Below are 15451 nucleotides of genomic sequence, written 5' to 3'. Positions count from 1 at the left end.
TTGGTCTCTCAACAGATGTCAGGGTGATTAAAGTCCCCCACGAGAACCAGAGCCTGCGATCTGGAAGCTTTTCTCAGTTGTCTGAAGAAAGCTTCATCTATCTCATCCACCTGATTCAGTGGCCTGCAGTAGACACTAATCACAACATCACTACTGTTGGTTGCACCTCTAAACTTAACCCATAGACTCTCAACAGACTTTTCTCCCTCTATATACTGGAGTTCAGAGCAATCGTAGTGCTCTCTTACATATCGCGCAACTCCTCCTTTTCTCCCCTGCCTGTTCTTCCTGAACAGTTTATACCCTTCCATGACAGTGCTCCAGTCATTTGAGTCATCCCACCAAGTCTCTGTTATCCCAATTAAATCATATTTCTTGGACTGGGCCAGGGCCTCCAATTCTTCCTGTTTGTTGCCCAGGCTTCTCACATTGGTGTACAAGCACCTCAGATAACCAGTTGATCGCCCTACGTTCTCCATTCGAATCGGGGTCCTCCTTTTTTGCTTGTTCCTCTTTGCATTTCTTCCCAGTATCTGACTTTCCCACTCACCTCAGGGTTTTGGTCACCTTCCCCCGACGATCATAGTTTAAATCCCTCCTCACTAGGTTTGCAAGCCTGCTCAAGATGATGCTCCTTCCTCTCTTTGTTAGGTGGATCCCATCTCTTCCTAACAATCTTTGTGCCCGGAACAGAGTCCCCTGGTTGAAGAAACCAAAGCCCTCTCTCCGACACCACCTATGCAACCACGCATTTATGTCCTCAATTTGACAATCCCTGCTCAGTCCTTTCCCTTCAACAGGGAGGATGGATGAGAACACCGCTAGTGCTCCGAATTCTTTGATCCTTCTTCCCAGTGCTACATAATCTGCAGTAACCCGCTCAAGGTCATTCTTGGCCGTATCATTCATATCAATTGCTATAGCTGTGGCCCATTCTTGGTAGAAGGGTCTCAGGCAGTGATGGAAGATGACATTTGGATGTACTGGATCTATAGGGTGGTCACTCACCCTCCTCCCCCCAACCAAAACTTCAAATTTTTTGTTTGTGTGAAGTCGACTGGCCATTAGAAGACAGGTTCTGTTGAGTCCTCTTTCTGTTGGAACGTTGCTTGGGCCTGTTCTCGTATAGCCTCTGCTGTTGTCTGTAGTAGTTATAGTCTCTTGGTCTTTGGTAGCGAGTGTATTTGCATCTCTAGTTTGGTGGGGTGTACATCCCCACAGTGCAGAGTGTGGTACGTGAGTCCTTCATTGAGTGTAGGACTTCGTCTGTCTTTATAGCGAACAGCTGGTTTCTATCAAAGGGGAGGTCCTCCACTTTAGATTGTAATTCTTTGGGGGACTCATGATTGTAGCCATGAGACCCTATGCATTACAATTGCTGTAGCTGTGGCTCTGGCAGCAACATCCATTGCAGTCTGTAGGGCAGTTTTTGCTATGGATAGGCCCTCCTTGATAATGGACTGGAGGTGTGCCCTCATTCTCAGGAAGGTCATGTACCAGTTCCTTTATTCTAGTGTAGTTGGCATGATCATAGTTAGCCAGGAGGGATGTATAATTCAATATTCTAAATTGTAGGGTGGCAGAAGAATATACCTTGTGGCCAAAGATATCTAGCCACTTATGTTCCTTGTCTCAAGGTGTAGACTTACATTGTGGTTGTTTGGACTTGTGATTAACCGAGTCTACAACTAGTGAGTTCAGTTGGGGATGCGTGAAGAGGAAGTCCATGCCTTTTTCTGGGAAAAAGTATTTTCTATCCACCCTGTGATTTGTTGGAGGGGGATAGAGGCTAAGGTTTGCCAAAGTACCTCTGAAGGTTCCAAGATAGCTTCATTAATGGGTAAGGCTATCTTTGAGGATGCTGTGGGTTGTAGTATCATAAGTAATTTGTATTGTGTGTCTTGAACCTCTTGGAGTGTAATGTCCTGTGACTGAGCCACACATTTAAATAATTCTTGGAATTGTTTTAGGTCATCTGTTAGTGGAGAGGGTGATATCTGAAAAACTGCCTGGTCTGGTTTAATAGATCTCGGAGTGTGAAGAACTTGTGTAGCTGTGTGTTGTGGCAATGCTGATACTGTACCTCTTGGGTGGTAGGCATGGGTGGCTGTGCACATTAACATGAGAGGACAGAGGAGCGAGGTAAACAAGCTCCTGGTCTCAGAGGAGTACTTGGCTGTGGGGATTTTTGTAAACAAGAAGTCTTACATGATGCTTTCTTATGTTCTGGTGTTGGAGTGCGTTCGGGTTCAAATTGCCCAGGGACAGCTTGCTCAGGCATCATAGGGGTGCCTGTAGGTGCTGGCAATGGTGGCATATGCAGCTTTGTCAGTGCCGTTGCCTTAGTGTGGCACCAGCTTGAGCAGAGCGCTTAGGCTCTGACTCAGCTCCCCTGGCTGATGTAGTCTTGCGTTTCTCTGCGGTGCCAGAGACTGACAGCACTGGGGAATGGGAAGCTTGGGGCAACGCTAGTAACGAGCATGCTGGGGAAGCCTGCGAAACTTGTGAGCCTCTACATGGTGGTGAAAAGCAGCTCTGTCAACAGGCCTTTACTGTCCCCGTATCTTCTCAGACTTGTCCCCTAATGGTTTAGGAACTTCTCCTAGAGGAAGTTTTTTAGCCAAATTTTGCGGTCTTTTCTTTTCTGGCCCCAGCTGTCATATTTTGACAATGCAGGCACTTCTATGCTGCGTGAGTCTCTGAGACATTTAACACAGGCGGCATGTCCGTCTGAAATAGGCACTGAGCCATGGCATGAGTCACATTTCTTAAAGCCAGGAGAACTTGGCATGTTGAAAGAAAAGCCACGGGTTTGGGGTTTTTTTTTTTTTTTCAGGTAAACATTGAAACTATCGTTAACTGACTAAACTATGAAGCATTACTGAACTAACTATGCTATTTGTTTTGTTTTCCTGTCAGAAAAGAAAAGCACTGCTCTGACTCCGTTTTCAGCTGAGGACAGAAGAAAAAGAACAGAGGGGGCCTGCGTCGCGCGCACACTCAAAGAACAGCAGGAGCGCAAGGCACGGAGTGCACAGACAAAGCACGAGGGTACACTGCTCACCAACAAATTCTTTGATCAGCAGTGCGAGGATGCACCAAGACCTGAGTGGAGCACTCACAGGGACACTGCTCGATGAAGAACCTGCCCACAGCACAGCATGGCCCCGCATCAAAGAATCCCCCTCCTCTGGTAGTGAGCTCACTCTTTTGCGGGGTTCCTGGACTCACTCCGGGACAGTCAGTCAGTGTTAGGTATGTGAACAGTAGGGATGTAAGCAACTAGTTGACTATCCAATAAGCAAAAGCTTATCAGATAGTCGACTAGTCCCTCAACTAGTTGCTTCCTCCCACCCTTGCTGCCTCCAGCAGCAGGGGGAACAGGAGCAGGTGCTGCGGGGAGCTGGCTTGAAAGCCTGCCAGCTCTTAATACATTTAAAAAGCAGAAGCACAGCAGTGGGGGAACTGGCACAAGTCGGGACATCTGATTCCTGGCTCATGCCAGGTCCCTCCTGCTGTGCTGTATGTTTTTAAAAGGCAGAGCTGCAGCAGGGATAAGCTCCCGGGGCGGGAGCTAACCCCACTGCAGCTCCCCTGCTTATCAACTAATTGATGGAAAATCCATTGACTAGTCGATTAGTTGATTAAACTAAATTTAAGATCCCTAATGAACAGTGCATGTATTTACAAGGTGTCGGGGCAGACAAAGTGTCTAGTGTTAAAAATGAGCCCTCTGTAACATGTTGCAGTTTTGCCTTGGCATGCCATCTGAACTGATATCCTCTGCAGAAAAGCTCTACAAGGCAAGAGTATGGCCCCAAGAGAGTCATGCTGCAGCTGAAAAAGAATTGAAGAAGTGAAGAGACAGCGAGAGGAGTGAGTAGAAGGAGTGCACGGAGCAGCTCTTAAACATTATGGAGTAACAAGTGGAAATGTTCCAGGTGCTGCTAGCACTTCAGACAGAGTAGCTGTGCTACTGTCTCCCACAGCTGGTGTCCCAAAGCTGTTTTCCCTACACCCTCCTTGTCACTGTCAACACAATTTGGCCACCAACCTATCCCTGGATGGCATCCACTGCACTCCACATCTGAGCCCTCAATCTCCAGTGGCTGAATACTAAAGAAGAATGCTTGCTGAGGTACTCGGGGATTGGGGTGAACCTAATGTTAATCTGCAAACCAGAGTGAGAGCTAGCAGAGTCCTGCGGAGGTTTACCACTAGAATGATCATCAAGGAATGATGGATTCTCCATAATTTGGAGTCTTTACACTGAGATAGGATGTCACTATCTAAAAATTCCCCTCTTGACTCAGCCAGAATCTACAAGGTCAATGAAGGAAAAGAACTGGATGAGATTCTCTGGCCTGTGCTATGCATAAGGTCAGGGTAGACAGTAATAATGGCTCCTTCAGACTGATCATATATGAATCTAAGCAAAGTGCCATTGGATTCCTAAGACAGAAATAGGTGTCCTTTTCATGCAAGTCATCCACCAGACTGCTTACCTGAAGATGAAGCCGATCTCTATCCCGCTCTGACACCATGCTCTGTAGGACAGCCATTTCTTCCTTCAGAGTTCTACCAGCTGCTTTGCTCTGGGCCAGGCACAGAGACAAGGATTGTGCTTTCTCCCTCCATTCTATCTCCACACTCTCAGTCTGCTTCAGAACAGCCATCATATGCTCCAACTCTTGATCCATCACTTTCCTCTCCTCTTCCAGTTGATGGATCCTCACCTCCTGCCTTTCCAATTGTTGGTCTCTCTCCTGGAGAACCTTCCTCCTGGCTGCCTCCTCTGTTTCCAATCTTAAGAATTTTGGGGTTTGACTCTTTAGGATCTCCCCTTCACCAGCTCTCCTTTGGAGAGTTGAGGTGAGCTGCTCCAGAACCTCACTCTGTGTCCTCAGCTCCTGCTCTCTACCCCGCAGAGACTCTTCCAGGTCTCTGACTCTCTTTCTCTGGTGTTTGATCTCCTCATCCTTTTTTATCAGTGTCTCTTGAAGATGCTGGAGATTTTCTTGAAGACCCTTCACCACCTCTTCTTCCAACTGTTTTTGCCCATCTTGGGCTCTGATCACCTGTTCCCTCCTGTTTATGGCTTCTTCTAGAAGATGCTTCCCCTCTTTGTGATGTCTCTCCTCCTTCTCTGCCAATGTAAGCTGGAGATGCTGTAGGGTCTCCTGCTCGTTGTCTTGGTGCTGGTGCCATTGAATAAGAGTCTCCATCTCCTGTTTTCGTTCTCTTACAACTTCCTCTAGACAAGTTGCTTGATTCTGGTAAGACTTTAGTGCCATCTGCATGCTTTCTTCTTGAAGCTGGTATATGCTAATTTGCTCTGCCTGCTTCAGGAGCTCTACATCCTTCCCCTTCACTATTTGGCTCATTCTGTCTAGATCCTGCTGTAAGCTCTTGACACACTTTTCTTCTAGCTCTTTCTGCCCTAAGAGCTCCTTGACATGCCTTTGCAAAGACTCTATCTCCTGGTAACGGGCTTGTAGACAAGATTTGGTATATTCAAGTGTCTTCAAGACAGCCTTAGTCTGTGTCACTGCATCTTCCTTGTGCTGCTGAAGCTTATGGATTCCCTCCTCAAGGGCTTCTATTTCCCTCTCTTTCTCCCTTGGAGTCACCTGTGTTTCTTGAAGATTTGCTTGCCTGTCTGTTGCCTGCTTCTCCTCCTCTGTCTTGTGCTCCTCATATTGCTTTTGCGGGGATTCAATTTCTTTCTCTCGTTCCCTTAACACTGCTTCAAGATAGTCAAGAGTTTTGACTTGTTGCTTAATTTCTCTTTCCTGCTTTTGGAGTGTCCAGATCTGTTCTTTCTGAGATTTAAGCACTCCATCTCTCTCCTTTAGTACTACCCTGGCATTTTCTAAATCTCTGTGTAAAACCTTTATCTGCCCTTCTGCTTCTTCCTTACGTTTCTGTATTTGCTGCGTTTGGAATTCCAGCTCTATGTCTTTTTCTTTTAAGGTTGTTTGTATTTGATCCTGATGTTCACAAAGAGCCTTTAGTTTCATTTCCATCTCTTCATTAATATCTTGAATTTGTTTTTGCTGTAACTCAAATTCTTGATTTCTCCGAGTCAGTGTGACGGCCATCTCTTTTACTTTCTCCCGCAGGTCTTGTAGCTCTCTCTCCCGCTGATCTTCATATTGCTGCAAAATCTTTATCTGCTCCTTCTGCGACTTGACCTCACTCTCTCTGTCCCCAAGAATTACTTTCATATGTTCAAGGCTTGTGCGCAGAACCTTCACCTGCTTCTTCTCCTCCTGTTTCAATTCTTCAGCTACCTTCTTGTAAGACATAAGCTCACAATCTTTTTCCCTCAAGTCTGTTTTGATCTGATATAGATCCTCTTGCAGAGTTTTCATTTGTGATCTTTCATGTTCTTCAAGAGTCTGGATTTTCTCTTCCTGGAATTTAATTTCCTTGACTTTCTCCTCTAGGTTTAAAGTCAGTTGTTTTAGAGCAGTCTTCTGCATTTCCCTCTCATCTTCTAGTTTCTGAATTTGTTCTTGTTGGGATTCCACCTTTCTGTCTTTCTCCTCTATATCTTTAGAAAGATGATCTAGAGCTGTTCTTTGCATTTCTCTCTGCTGCTCTAGCTCTCTAATCTGTTCTTGCAGTACTTCCATTTCTCCATTTCTCTGGCTTAAGGTGATGGTCAGGCGATCCAGATTTTCCTGCAAAGCATTCCCAAATGCAGCCTCCTTCTGTAATATCAAGATTCCCTCCTGCTGTGTCTCTGCTTCCTCACTTTTCATTTTCAGGACAGAAAGGGTTGTTTGTAGCTCTTTTTCTAGGGAGTAGGTCATCTTTGCTGCTATGTTTGCCCGCGTTTCAGAGGCAGAGACTGTTTCCTGGAGAAGATCCATCTCTCGCATCAGTTTCTCCTGAACTGCTTGTAGCGTGTCCCGTTCATGCTGAAACAGAGAAAAAATGAATTAAAATAAATCTAGGTAACTCTTCCCATCTCAGAACTGAGCTGTAGCTCTACTGCTTAGATGACGTGACAAGCAAGATCTGTAAGTGTGGCTCTTAACAGAATAACTCTTGTTGCTGGGGTGGCTTCTCTCTCCCATCTACTTTTTCTTTTGTCACTAGTGTAAACTCAAGAATTGCCCTCTCTCCTCTAGGACTTGTCCACACAAGGATGTAACACTGTTTCAGCAACTGATTTACTTGAGATGATGCTATATGTGCACACATGATCAAGCTGTGGTCACCAGATTCTGCTGAAATCATTGATGAAACAGCACTATTTTGGAGTGTAGAGGAGGCCTTCAAGTTGCTTCTGGCTATCGCTCATGAAGGGTTCCTGAAGTTACTTTCTTAAGTAAGCAGAGATAATTAGAAATGGGGAAAATATCCCAGAATCATAACTCAAACATACATGAATCAAGCAACTTCACCTAGTCTATATATTTTAGAGTGTCTATCTGCAAGTCCGTTTATTCAATAATTCCTCCTAAACTGTAAGAACTAGGACCACCATATTTGGTATGCAGATTCCTCTTCTTCTAACTTAAAACAAGGTCAGAGTCTGGTTGTGCAAGAACTACCGGAAACCCCAGGAAAGTGACTGTTTTCCATAACATGCAAAGGGAGAGGCTGCTGTTTAGAGGGACGCGATACTGAGAGTAGGCACTGGGGGTGAGCCAGCATGGGACAGCTTTCCTGCAGTGTTCAATGGAGAAAGCCGTATTACCAAGGGAGGGGCCAACAGGGCTAGGGCTCCATCATCTTGCCTGCCAGCACACCAGTTAGTAGCCCCTCACCCTGGCCTCAAACCATTTTCTCCCTTCCCAGTTCTTGTGCAGCACTGGCAGGATGGGGGGGGAAGGGGTTAGAGAAACCACCCCTGGCAGCCAGAGGGACAGGGGGGCAGACAAAACACCCTGGTGGCTGGAGGGACAAGGGAGCAGAGAAAATGGCCCTGACAGCCGGGGGGAATGGGGCAGAGAAAATGCTCCTGGTGGCCAGGGGAAGAGGGCAGAGAAAACCCCCCTGATGGCCGGGAGGAAGGAGACAGAGAAACCTCCCCCCTGGTGGCTAGGGGGACAGGGGCAGAGAAAGCCCTCCTGGCGGCCAGGGGGGAAGAGAAAACATTTCTGAGAGCTGGTGGAGATCTGGGGAATGGGGGGAAATGAGGGGGAAAGAGAAAATGTTTCTGGTGGCGGTATGGGGAGTTGGGGGGGAAAGGCCTGTGGCAGCCAGGGGAGGGATTAGCAGTGGGAAGAGAAAAGGCTCATGCTGGATAGGACCCTCCATCCTGAGCTCCTCCTCGCCCCTCAACTTTCACTCTCACATACCCACACCCCAGCCTCCTGCACTGCCTCCCCACACATCCCCAAGGCCCTACCATCACTTCTATTATAAAAGTTAACCTGAAAAATTGCTGCCAATATACAGTGGTAACATTGTAACATACGTATGGCTAATTCCCTCATTGACCTCTTTCCTCTTCTTCCTGCCTACTGTACCGTATTCACCTCCTTTCAACCTCTCTTCCTATGAAAGTTTATCCAGATCTCTAATCATTCTCATCACCTGTCCTGAACCAAGCATATAAGATGGGTTGACCAGAACTGTGCACTGTACAGAGTACGGCATGCTCTTAATTCAGAGAATGGCATTACAATTTTTAAAATATTCTTTTTGCATTGATCAATGTGGAATTTCATCTGCCATCATTTTGCCCATTTTTCTAACTTGATTAAACTAAGGATGTTAAATTTAGATTAATTAACTAATCGAATAGTTGATGGGATTTCCATCGACTATTCGATTAGTCTAGAAGGGCGCCTCTGCCTTTGAACTGTAGCAAGAAAACTGCTGGGCTCTTGCTACAGTTCAGAAGCAGAAGCCCCACAGGGAGCGTAAGGCCAGTGGAGAACTGGCCCTGCACTCCCTGCAGCACTTGAGTCTTTAAAATTTACAAGAGCCCCAGTGGGGCTCTTGCACATTTCAAAAGCAGAAGCACCACAGGGAGCACAGGACTAACGAGGGACTGGTCCCACACTCCCTGCAGTGCCTCAGCCTTTTAAATGTACAAGATTCCCAGTGGGGCTCTTGTACATTTCAAAAGGAAGCTATGCAGGGAGCGTGGGGCAGGGAGTGCAGGGCCTGCGGGGCTTCTGCTTTTGAAATGTACAAGAGCTCCACTGGGGCTGGAGCAGAATCCCAGGAGAAACAGCCCTAGTGAAGACTGATTTAGTCCACACACAAGCCGTTTCCCGTTGTGGCTCTACTTTCCCTGACCCCTGCGGAGATGGTGCTGGGGGAACTAGCTTTTAAGCCGGCTCCCCCCAGCACCAGGCCATGCTCCCTCATTTGCTGACTCTCTCTGATACAGGCAGCAAGCGGGGGGAAGCAACTAGTTGCATAACTAGTTGACTATCCAATAAGCTTATGTTTCTTGGATAGTCGACTAGTCGCTTACATCCCTAGATTAGATCCTTCAGAAGTCTGTATTCTCAGCATTCATTAGTCTTAATAATTTTGTGTTATTTGAGCATTTGGCTGCCTCAATACTTATACTTTTTCCAGATGACTTGTATATTAAACAACACTGTCCCTAACACAGAGCCCTGGGCCAGCCAACTGTTAACCATTTTTCAACTATGAAAGTGAACCAAGCATTCCTTCTCTTTGTTTTCTGCCTCTAAAGCTCCAATGATCTCAGTAAGATACTTCAGAAAAAGCATGTGTAAGTCTTTGCTGAGTTGGTACCTTAATCAGATGCTGATCCATAACATACCATTTCCTTAAAAGCCCTTTCTGAATGACACTGTTGAAGACTTTGAAAGTCCAATAAATTACTTAAACCTATTCCCTGTTACCCATTACTTTAATGACAGAATTCTAATAGGTTAATGAAGCACAGTTTTCCTTGGCAGAAGCTATGCTACTTAAACATTATGACAGGCTTTTAGATTCCTGAGCTCCTATTGTTGCTCGTACTGATATGTACCATGGCTACAGCCTACTCCCCAGAACACTTGGGATGTCTGTCCAGAGTTGCACAATATTAGCCAAAGGGTTCTCATAGTCACCCCTTGCCCAGCTATTGATATTTATAGTGAACAAACCAACCTTTCTTTCCCAACTGTAACCCCTTCTTCCTTAGATCACACTCCTTTGTATGTGAAGATTATCAGTGGCTCATGAAAATCCCACGCCATGAACAGTAAAAGTATGTGTGGACGGACATGAAGTGCACTTGAAGAACTCTGAGGGTGGAAATCAGTCTGGAATAGTGACACTACAGTGGGTCAGCAGCCAGGTGATGCAGGTGGAAAGCATAATTGGATAGCGGGGAATGACAGAGGGCCAGGTGGAAAGCCTAGGATTAGATAGCAGGGGATGACAGAGGGCCAGGCGGAAAGCCTAGGATTGGATAGCAGGGGATGACAGAGGGCCAGGTGGAAAGCCTAGGATTAGATAGCAGGGGATGACAGAGGCCCAGGTGGAAAGCCTAGGATTGGATAGCGGGGAATGACAGAGGGCCAGGTGGAAAGCCTAGGATTGGATAGCAGGGGATGACAGAGGGCCAGGCGGAAAGCCTAGGATTGGATAGCAGGGGATGACAGAGGGCCAGGTGGAAAGCCTAGGATTGGATAGCAGGGGATGACAGAGGGCCAGGCGGAAAGCCTAGGATTAGATAGCAGGGGATGACAGAGGGCCAGGCGGAAAGCCTAGGATTGGATAGCAGGGGATGACAGAGGGCCAGGTGGAAAGCCTAGGATTGGATAGCAGGGGATGACAGAGGGCCAGGCGGAAAGCCTAGGATTGGATAGCAGGGGATGATAGAGGGCCAGGTGGAAAGCCTAGGATTGGATAGTAGGGGATGACAGAGGGCCAGGTGGAAAGCCTAGGATTGGATAGCAGGGGATGACAGAGGGCCAGGTGGAAAGCCTAGGATTGGATAGCAGGGGATGACAGAGGGCCAGGTGGAAAGCCTAGGATTGGATAGTAGGGGATGACAGAGGGCCAGGTGGAAAGCCTAGGATTGGATAGCAGGGGATGACAGAGGGCCAGGCGGAAAGCCTAGGATTGGATAGTAGGGGATGACTGAGGGCCAGGTGGAAAGCCTAGGATTGGATAGCAGGGGATGACAGAGGGCCAGGCGGAAAGCCTAGGATTGGATAGCAGGGGATGACAGAGGCCCAGGCGGAAAGCCTAGGATTGGATAGCAGGGGATGACAGCGGGCCAGGCGGAAAGCCTAGGATTGGATAGCAGGGGATGACAGCGGGCCAGGCGGAAAGCCTAGGATTGGATAGCAGGGGATGACAGAGGGCCAGGCGGAAAGCCTAGGATTGGATAGCAGGGGATGACAGCGGGCCAGGCGGAAAGCCTAGGATTGGATAGCAGGGGATGACAGCGGGCCAGGCGGAAAGCCTAGGATTGGATAGCAGGGGATGACAGAGGGCCAGGCGGAAAGCCTAGGATTGGATAGCAGGGGATGACAGCGGGCCAGGCGGAAAGCCTAGGATTGGATAGTAGGGGATGACAGAGGGCCAGGTGGAAAGCCTAGGATTGGATAGCAGGGGATGACAGAGGGCCAGGCGGAAAGCCTAGGATTGGATAGCAGGGGATGACAGAGGGCCAGGTGGAAAGCCTAGGATTGGATAGTAGGGGATGACAGAGGGCCAGGCGGAAAGCCTAGGATTGGATAGTAGGGGATGACAGTGGGCCAGGTGGAAAGCCTAGGATTGGATAGCAGGGGATGACAGAGGGCCAGGCGGAAAGCCTAGGATTGGATAGTAGGGGATGACTGAGGGCCAGGTGGAAAGCCTAGGATTGGATAGCAGGGGATGACAGAGGGCCAGGCGGAAAGCCTAGGATTGGATAGCAGGGGATGACAGAGGCCCAGGCGGAAAGCCTAGGATTGGATAGCAGGGGATGACAGCGGGCCAGGCGGAAAGCCTAGGATTGGATAGCAGGGGATGACAGCGGGCCAGGCGGAAAGCCTAGGATTGGATAGCAGGGGATGACAGAGGGCCAGGCGGAAAGCCTAGGATTGGATAGCAGGGGATGACAGAGGGCCAGGCGGAAAGCCTAGGATTGGATAGCAGGGGATGACAGCGGGCCAGGCGGAAAGCCTAGGATTGGATAGCAGGGGATGACAGAGGGCCAGGCGGAAAGCCTAGGATTGGATAGCAGGGGATGACAGCGGGCCAGGCGGAAAGCCTAGGATTGGATAGTAGGGGATGACAGAGGGCCAGGTGGAAAGCCTAGGATTGGATAGCAGGGGATGACAGAGGGCGAGGTGGAAAGCCTAGGATTGGATAGCAGGGGATGACAGAGGGCCAGGCGGAAAGCCTAGGATTGGATAGCAGGGGATGACAGAGGGCGAGGTGGAAAGCCTAGGATTGGATAGCAGAGGATGACAGAGGGCCAGGCGGAAAGCCTAGGATTGGATAGCAGGGGATGACAGAGGGCCAGGCGGAAAGCCTAGGATTGGATAGCAGGGGATGACAGAGGGCCAGGTGGAAAGCCTAGGATTGGATAGTAGGGGATGACAGAGGGCCAGGCGGAAAGCCTAGGATTGGATAGCAGGGGATGACAGAGGGCCAGGTGGAAAGCCTAGGATTGGATAGCAGGGGATGACAGAGGGCCAGGCGGAAAGCCTAGGATTGGATAGCAGGGGATGACAGAGGGCGAGGTGGAAAGCCTAGGATTGGATAGCAGAGGATGACAGAGGGCCAGGCGGAAAGCCTAGGATTGGATAGCAGGGGATGACAGAGGGCCAGGCGGAAAGCCTAGGATTGGATAGCAGGGGATGACAGAGGGCCAGGCGGAAAGCCTAGGATTGGATAGCAGGGGATGACAGAGGGCCAGGCGGAAAGCCTAGGATTGGATAGCAGGGGATGACAGAGGGCCAGGCGGAAAGCCTAGGATTGGATAGCAGGGGATGACAGAGGGCCAGGTGGAAAGCCTAGGATTGGATAGCAGGGGATGACAGAGGGCCAGGCGGAAAGCCTAGGATTGGATAGCAGGGGATGACAGAGGGCCAGGCGGAAAGCCTAGGATTGGATAGCAGGGGATGACAGAGGGCCAGGCGGAAAGCCTAGGATTGGATAGCAGGGGATGACAGAGGGCCAGGCGGAAAGCCTAGGATTGGATAGCAGGGGATGACAGAGGGCCAGGTGGAAAGCCTAGGATTGGATAGCAGGGGATGACAGTGGGCCAGGTGGAAAGCCTAGGATTGGATAGCAGGGGATGACAGAGGGCCAGGTGGAAAGCCTAGGATTGGATAGCAGGGGATGACAGAGGGCGAGGTGGAAAGCCTAGGGTTGGATAGCAGGGGATGACAGAGGAGCTGCAGGAGAGAAAGGGAAACTTACTCAATGTCTGCACACTTTACCTCATTACACATGCTTTGCTGGTAGCACTAGAAATTAGAGGGTAGCCATGGGAGATGACAGGGAGTTTCTATCTAGTGGCTCTGGGGTCAGGGCAGAGTTGTTCCCGAGAATGCAATGTTAAAAGTGCTCCATCCAGACTCTTTGAAAGGACATTATCTAACAAAGCTTCAAAACCATATGCCAGCCTCACCACAACATCCCTTCTATGCTTCTCGGTGCTCTCACGGCTTCGCTCCAAGGATGCAACCTCTCCACGCAACATCACTACCTCCTTCTTTAGGGCAATGACTTCTTCTTGCAGCGTGGCCTGGAGTGAGCCCTGCTTCCCTTCTGCCATCTGCATCTCTGCAATAAGGAGGAGGGGGAGGAGAAGAATCAAAACAAAAGGGAACAATGCTAGACAAGAGCCATGGTCTTTCCATTCAATTGTCTTCTGCTTTCCAGGCTCCAGGCCACAAAGCAAAGATTGGATTATGCCCAAAGACATCTCTTTGTCTGAGGTATTTGGCTTAAGGAAGTTCATGTGTAACCAGAATTCACAGGCACAGGGAATGAACAAGGAGCAGTCAATAAAAGTATATCAACAGAGTGAGGCAGGTTAGCATCATCAGTATAATAGTGAGAGCTGAGGTAGATAAGATTACAAAAAGAAAATACTGAGGAAGGAAAAAAATGGCATAGGGCTCCAACCAAGGACAAAGGAGCTGCTACCACAAAGGAGGGAGCAATAAGTTTGCAAAAGGATTCTGTAGAATCAGAAAGAGTTCCTAGATGAGCAACAAGGGGCTCTCCCATAGAGACTGAAAAAACTAGAACTGTTCAAGTAGGCCTAAAGGACATGATAGAAGCCTATAAAGTACTGACTGGTATAAGGCAGGAGGATGTGGCACTTTTGTTCTCTCTGTTTCATTACACAGAGGACAAGCCATTAAATTGAAAGGCAGCCAGTTCCAAGTGTTTGGTGGATATGATTGGTGCCATGAGAGATGGGGAAGTAAAGATGCCTAAACAGCTGTGGTATGCTGGGGTCCATAATACTGGAGGTCACAGGAAGTGAGAGAGGGTATGTCTACACTACAAAGTTAGTTCGAACTAACAGACGTTAGTTCGAACTAACTTTCATAGGCGCTACACTAGCGCTCCGTTAGTTCGAATTTAATTCGAACTAATGGAGCGCTTAGTTCGAACTAGGTAAACCTCATTCCACGAGGATTAAGCCTAGTTCAAACTTACTAGTTCGAATTAAGGGCTGTGTAGCCCCTTAATTCGAACTAGTGGGAAGGTAGCCCTCCCCAGCTTTCCCTGGTGGCCACTCTGGCCAACACCAGGGAAACTCTATTTCCCCCCTCCCAGCCCCGGACCCCTTAACGGGGCACGGGCTGGCTACGGTGCCCGTGCCAGGTGCAAGCCTGCCAGCACCCAGCCAGCAGACCCTGCACCTGGCACGGCTCAAGCCAGCCACCCGATGCCCCCCAGCCCTCCCTCTCTTCCCGGGATCAGGCTGGCGGCTCTCGGGAGCTTGCCCGGGACCGCAAGAGGCGGGCACCCGCCTGGTCTAGTGCGGACATTGTGGACCTCGTCCACGACCTCCGCACTAGGCACAGGAAAGTGGCTGTCTAGGGCAGGAGAGCTGCCAGCCTGGCCACCCAGGAGCAGGTGTGCATGAAAATCAAGGTGGTCCACTGAGACCCCCGACCCTGAGCCCTGAGCGTACAATGGCCGTACTGGGTCAGACCAAAGGTCCATCTAGCCCAGTAGCCTGTCTGCCGACAGCGGCCAACCCTAGGGACCCTGGAGGGGATGGACCGAAGACAGTGACCAAGCCATTTGTCTCGTGCCATCCCTCTCCAGCCTTCCACAAACCTTGGGCAGGGACACCACTCCTACCCCCTGGCTAATACCACTCCATGGACCCAACCTCCATCACTTTATCTCACTTCTCTTTAAACTCTGTTCTAGTTCTAGCCTTCACAGCCTCCTGCAGCAAGGAGTTCTACAGGTTGACTATTTGCTTTGTGAAGAACAACTTTCTGTTACTAGTTTGAAGCCTGCTACCCATTCATTTCCTTTGGTGTCC

General features: G+C 49.0%; 1 protein-coding gene across 11 annotated transcripts in view; it reads right to left on the bottom strand.

Moving 5' to 3' along the window:
* The window catches only part of CEP250 (centrosomal protein 250), a 188415-nt gene that overhangs the window by 27780 nt on the left and 145184 nt on the right, over positions 1–15451 (bottom strand). For all 11 annotated transcript variants that reach the window (XM_075901435.2, XM_075901442.2, XM_075901440.2 and 8 more), the window contains 2 exons: positions 13565–13719; positions 4506–6926 (listed from right to left, as the gene is read on the bottom strand). In XM_075901435.2, the coding sequence (XP_075757550.2) occupies positions 4506–6926; positions 13565–13719 (2576 nt within the window). The remainder of the gene's footprint in view (positions 1–4505; positions 6927–13564; positions 13720–15451) is intronic.

This window comes from Pelodiscus sinensis, chromosome 17, assembly GCF_052426305.1.
Source record: "Pelodiscus sinensis isolate ZL-2025 chromosome 17, ASM5242630v1, whole genome shotgun sequence".
Classification (NCBI taxonomy): Eukaryota; Metazoa; Chordata; order Testudines; family Trionychidae; genus Pelodiscus; species Pelodiscus sinensis.
This window is presented reverse-complemented; position numbering and strand designations above follow the sequence as displayed.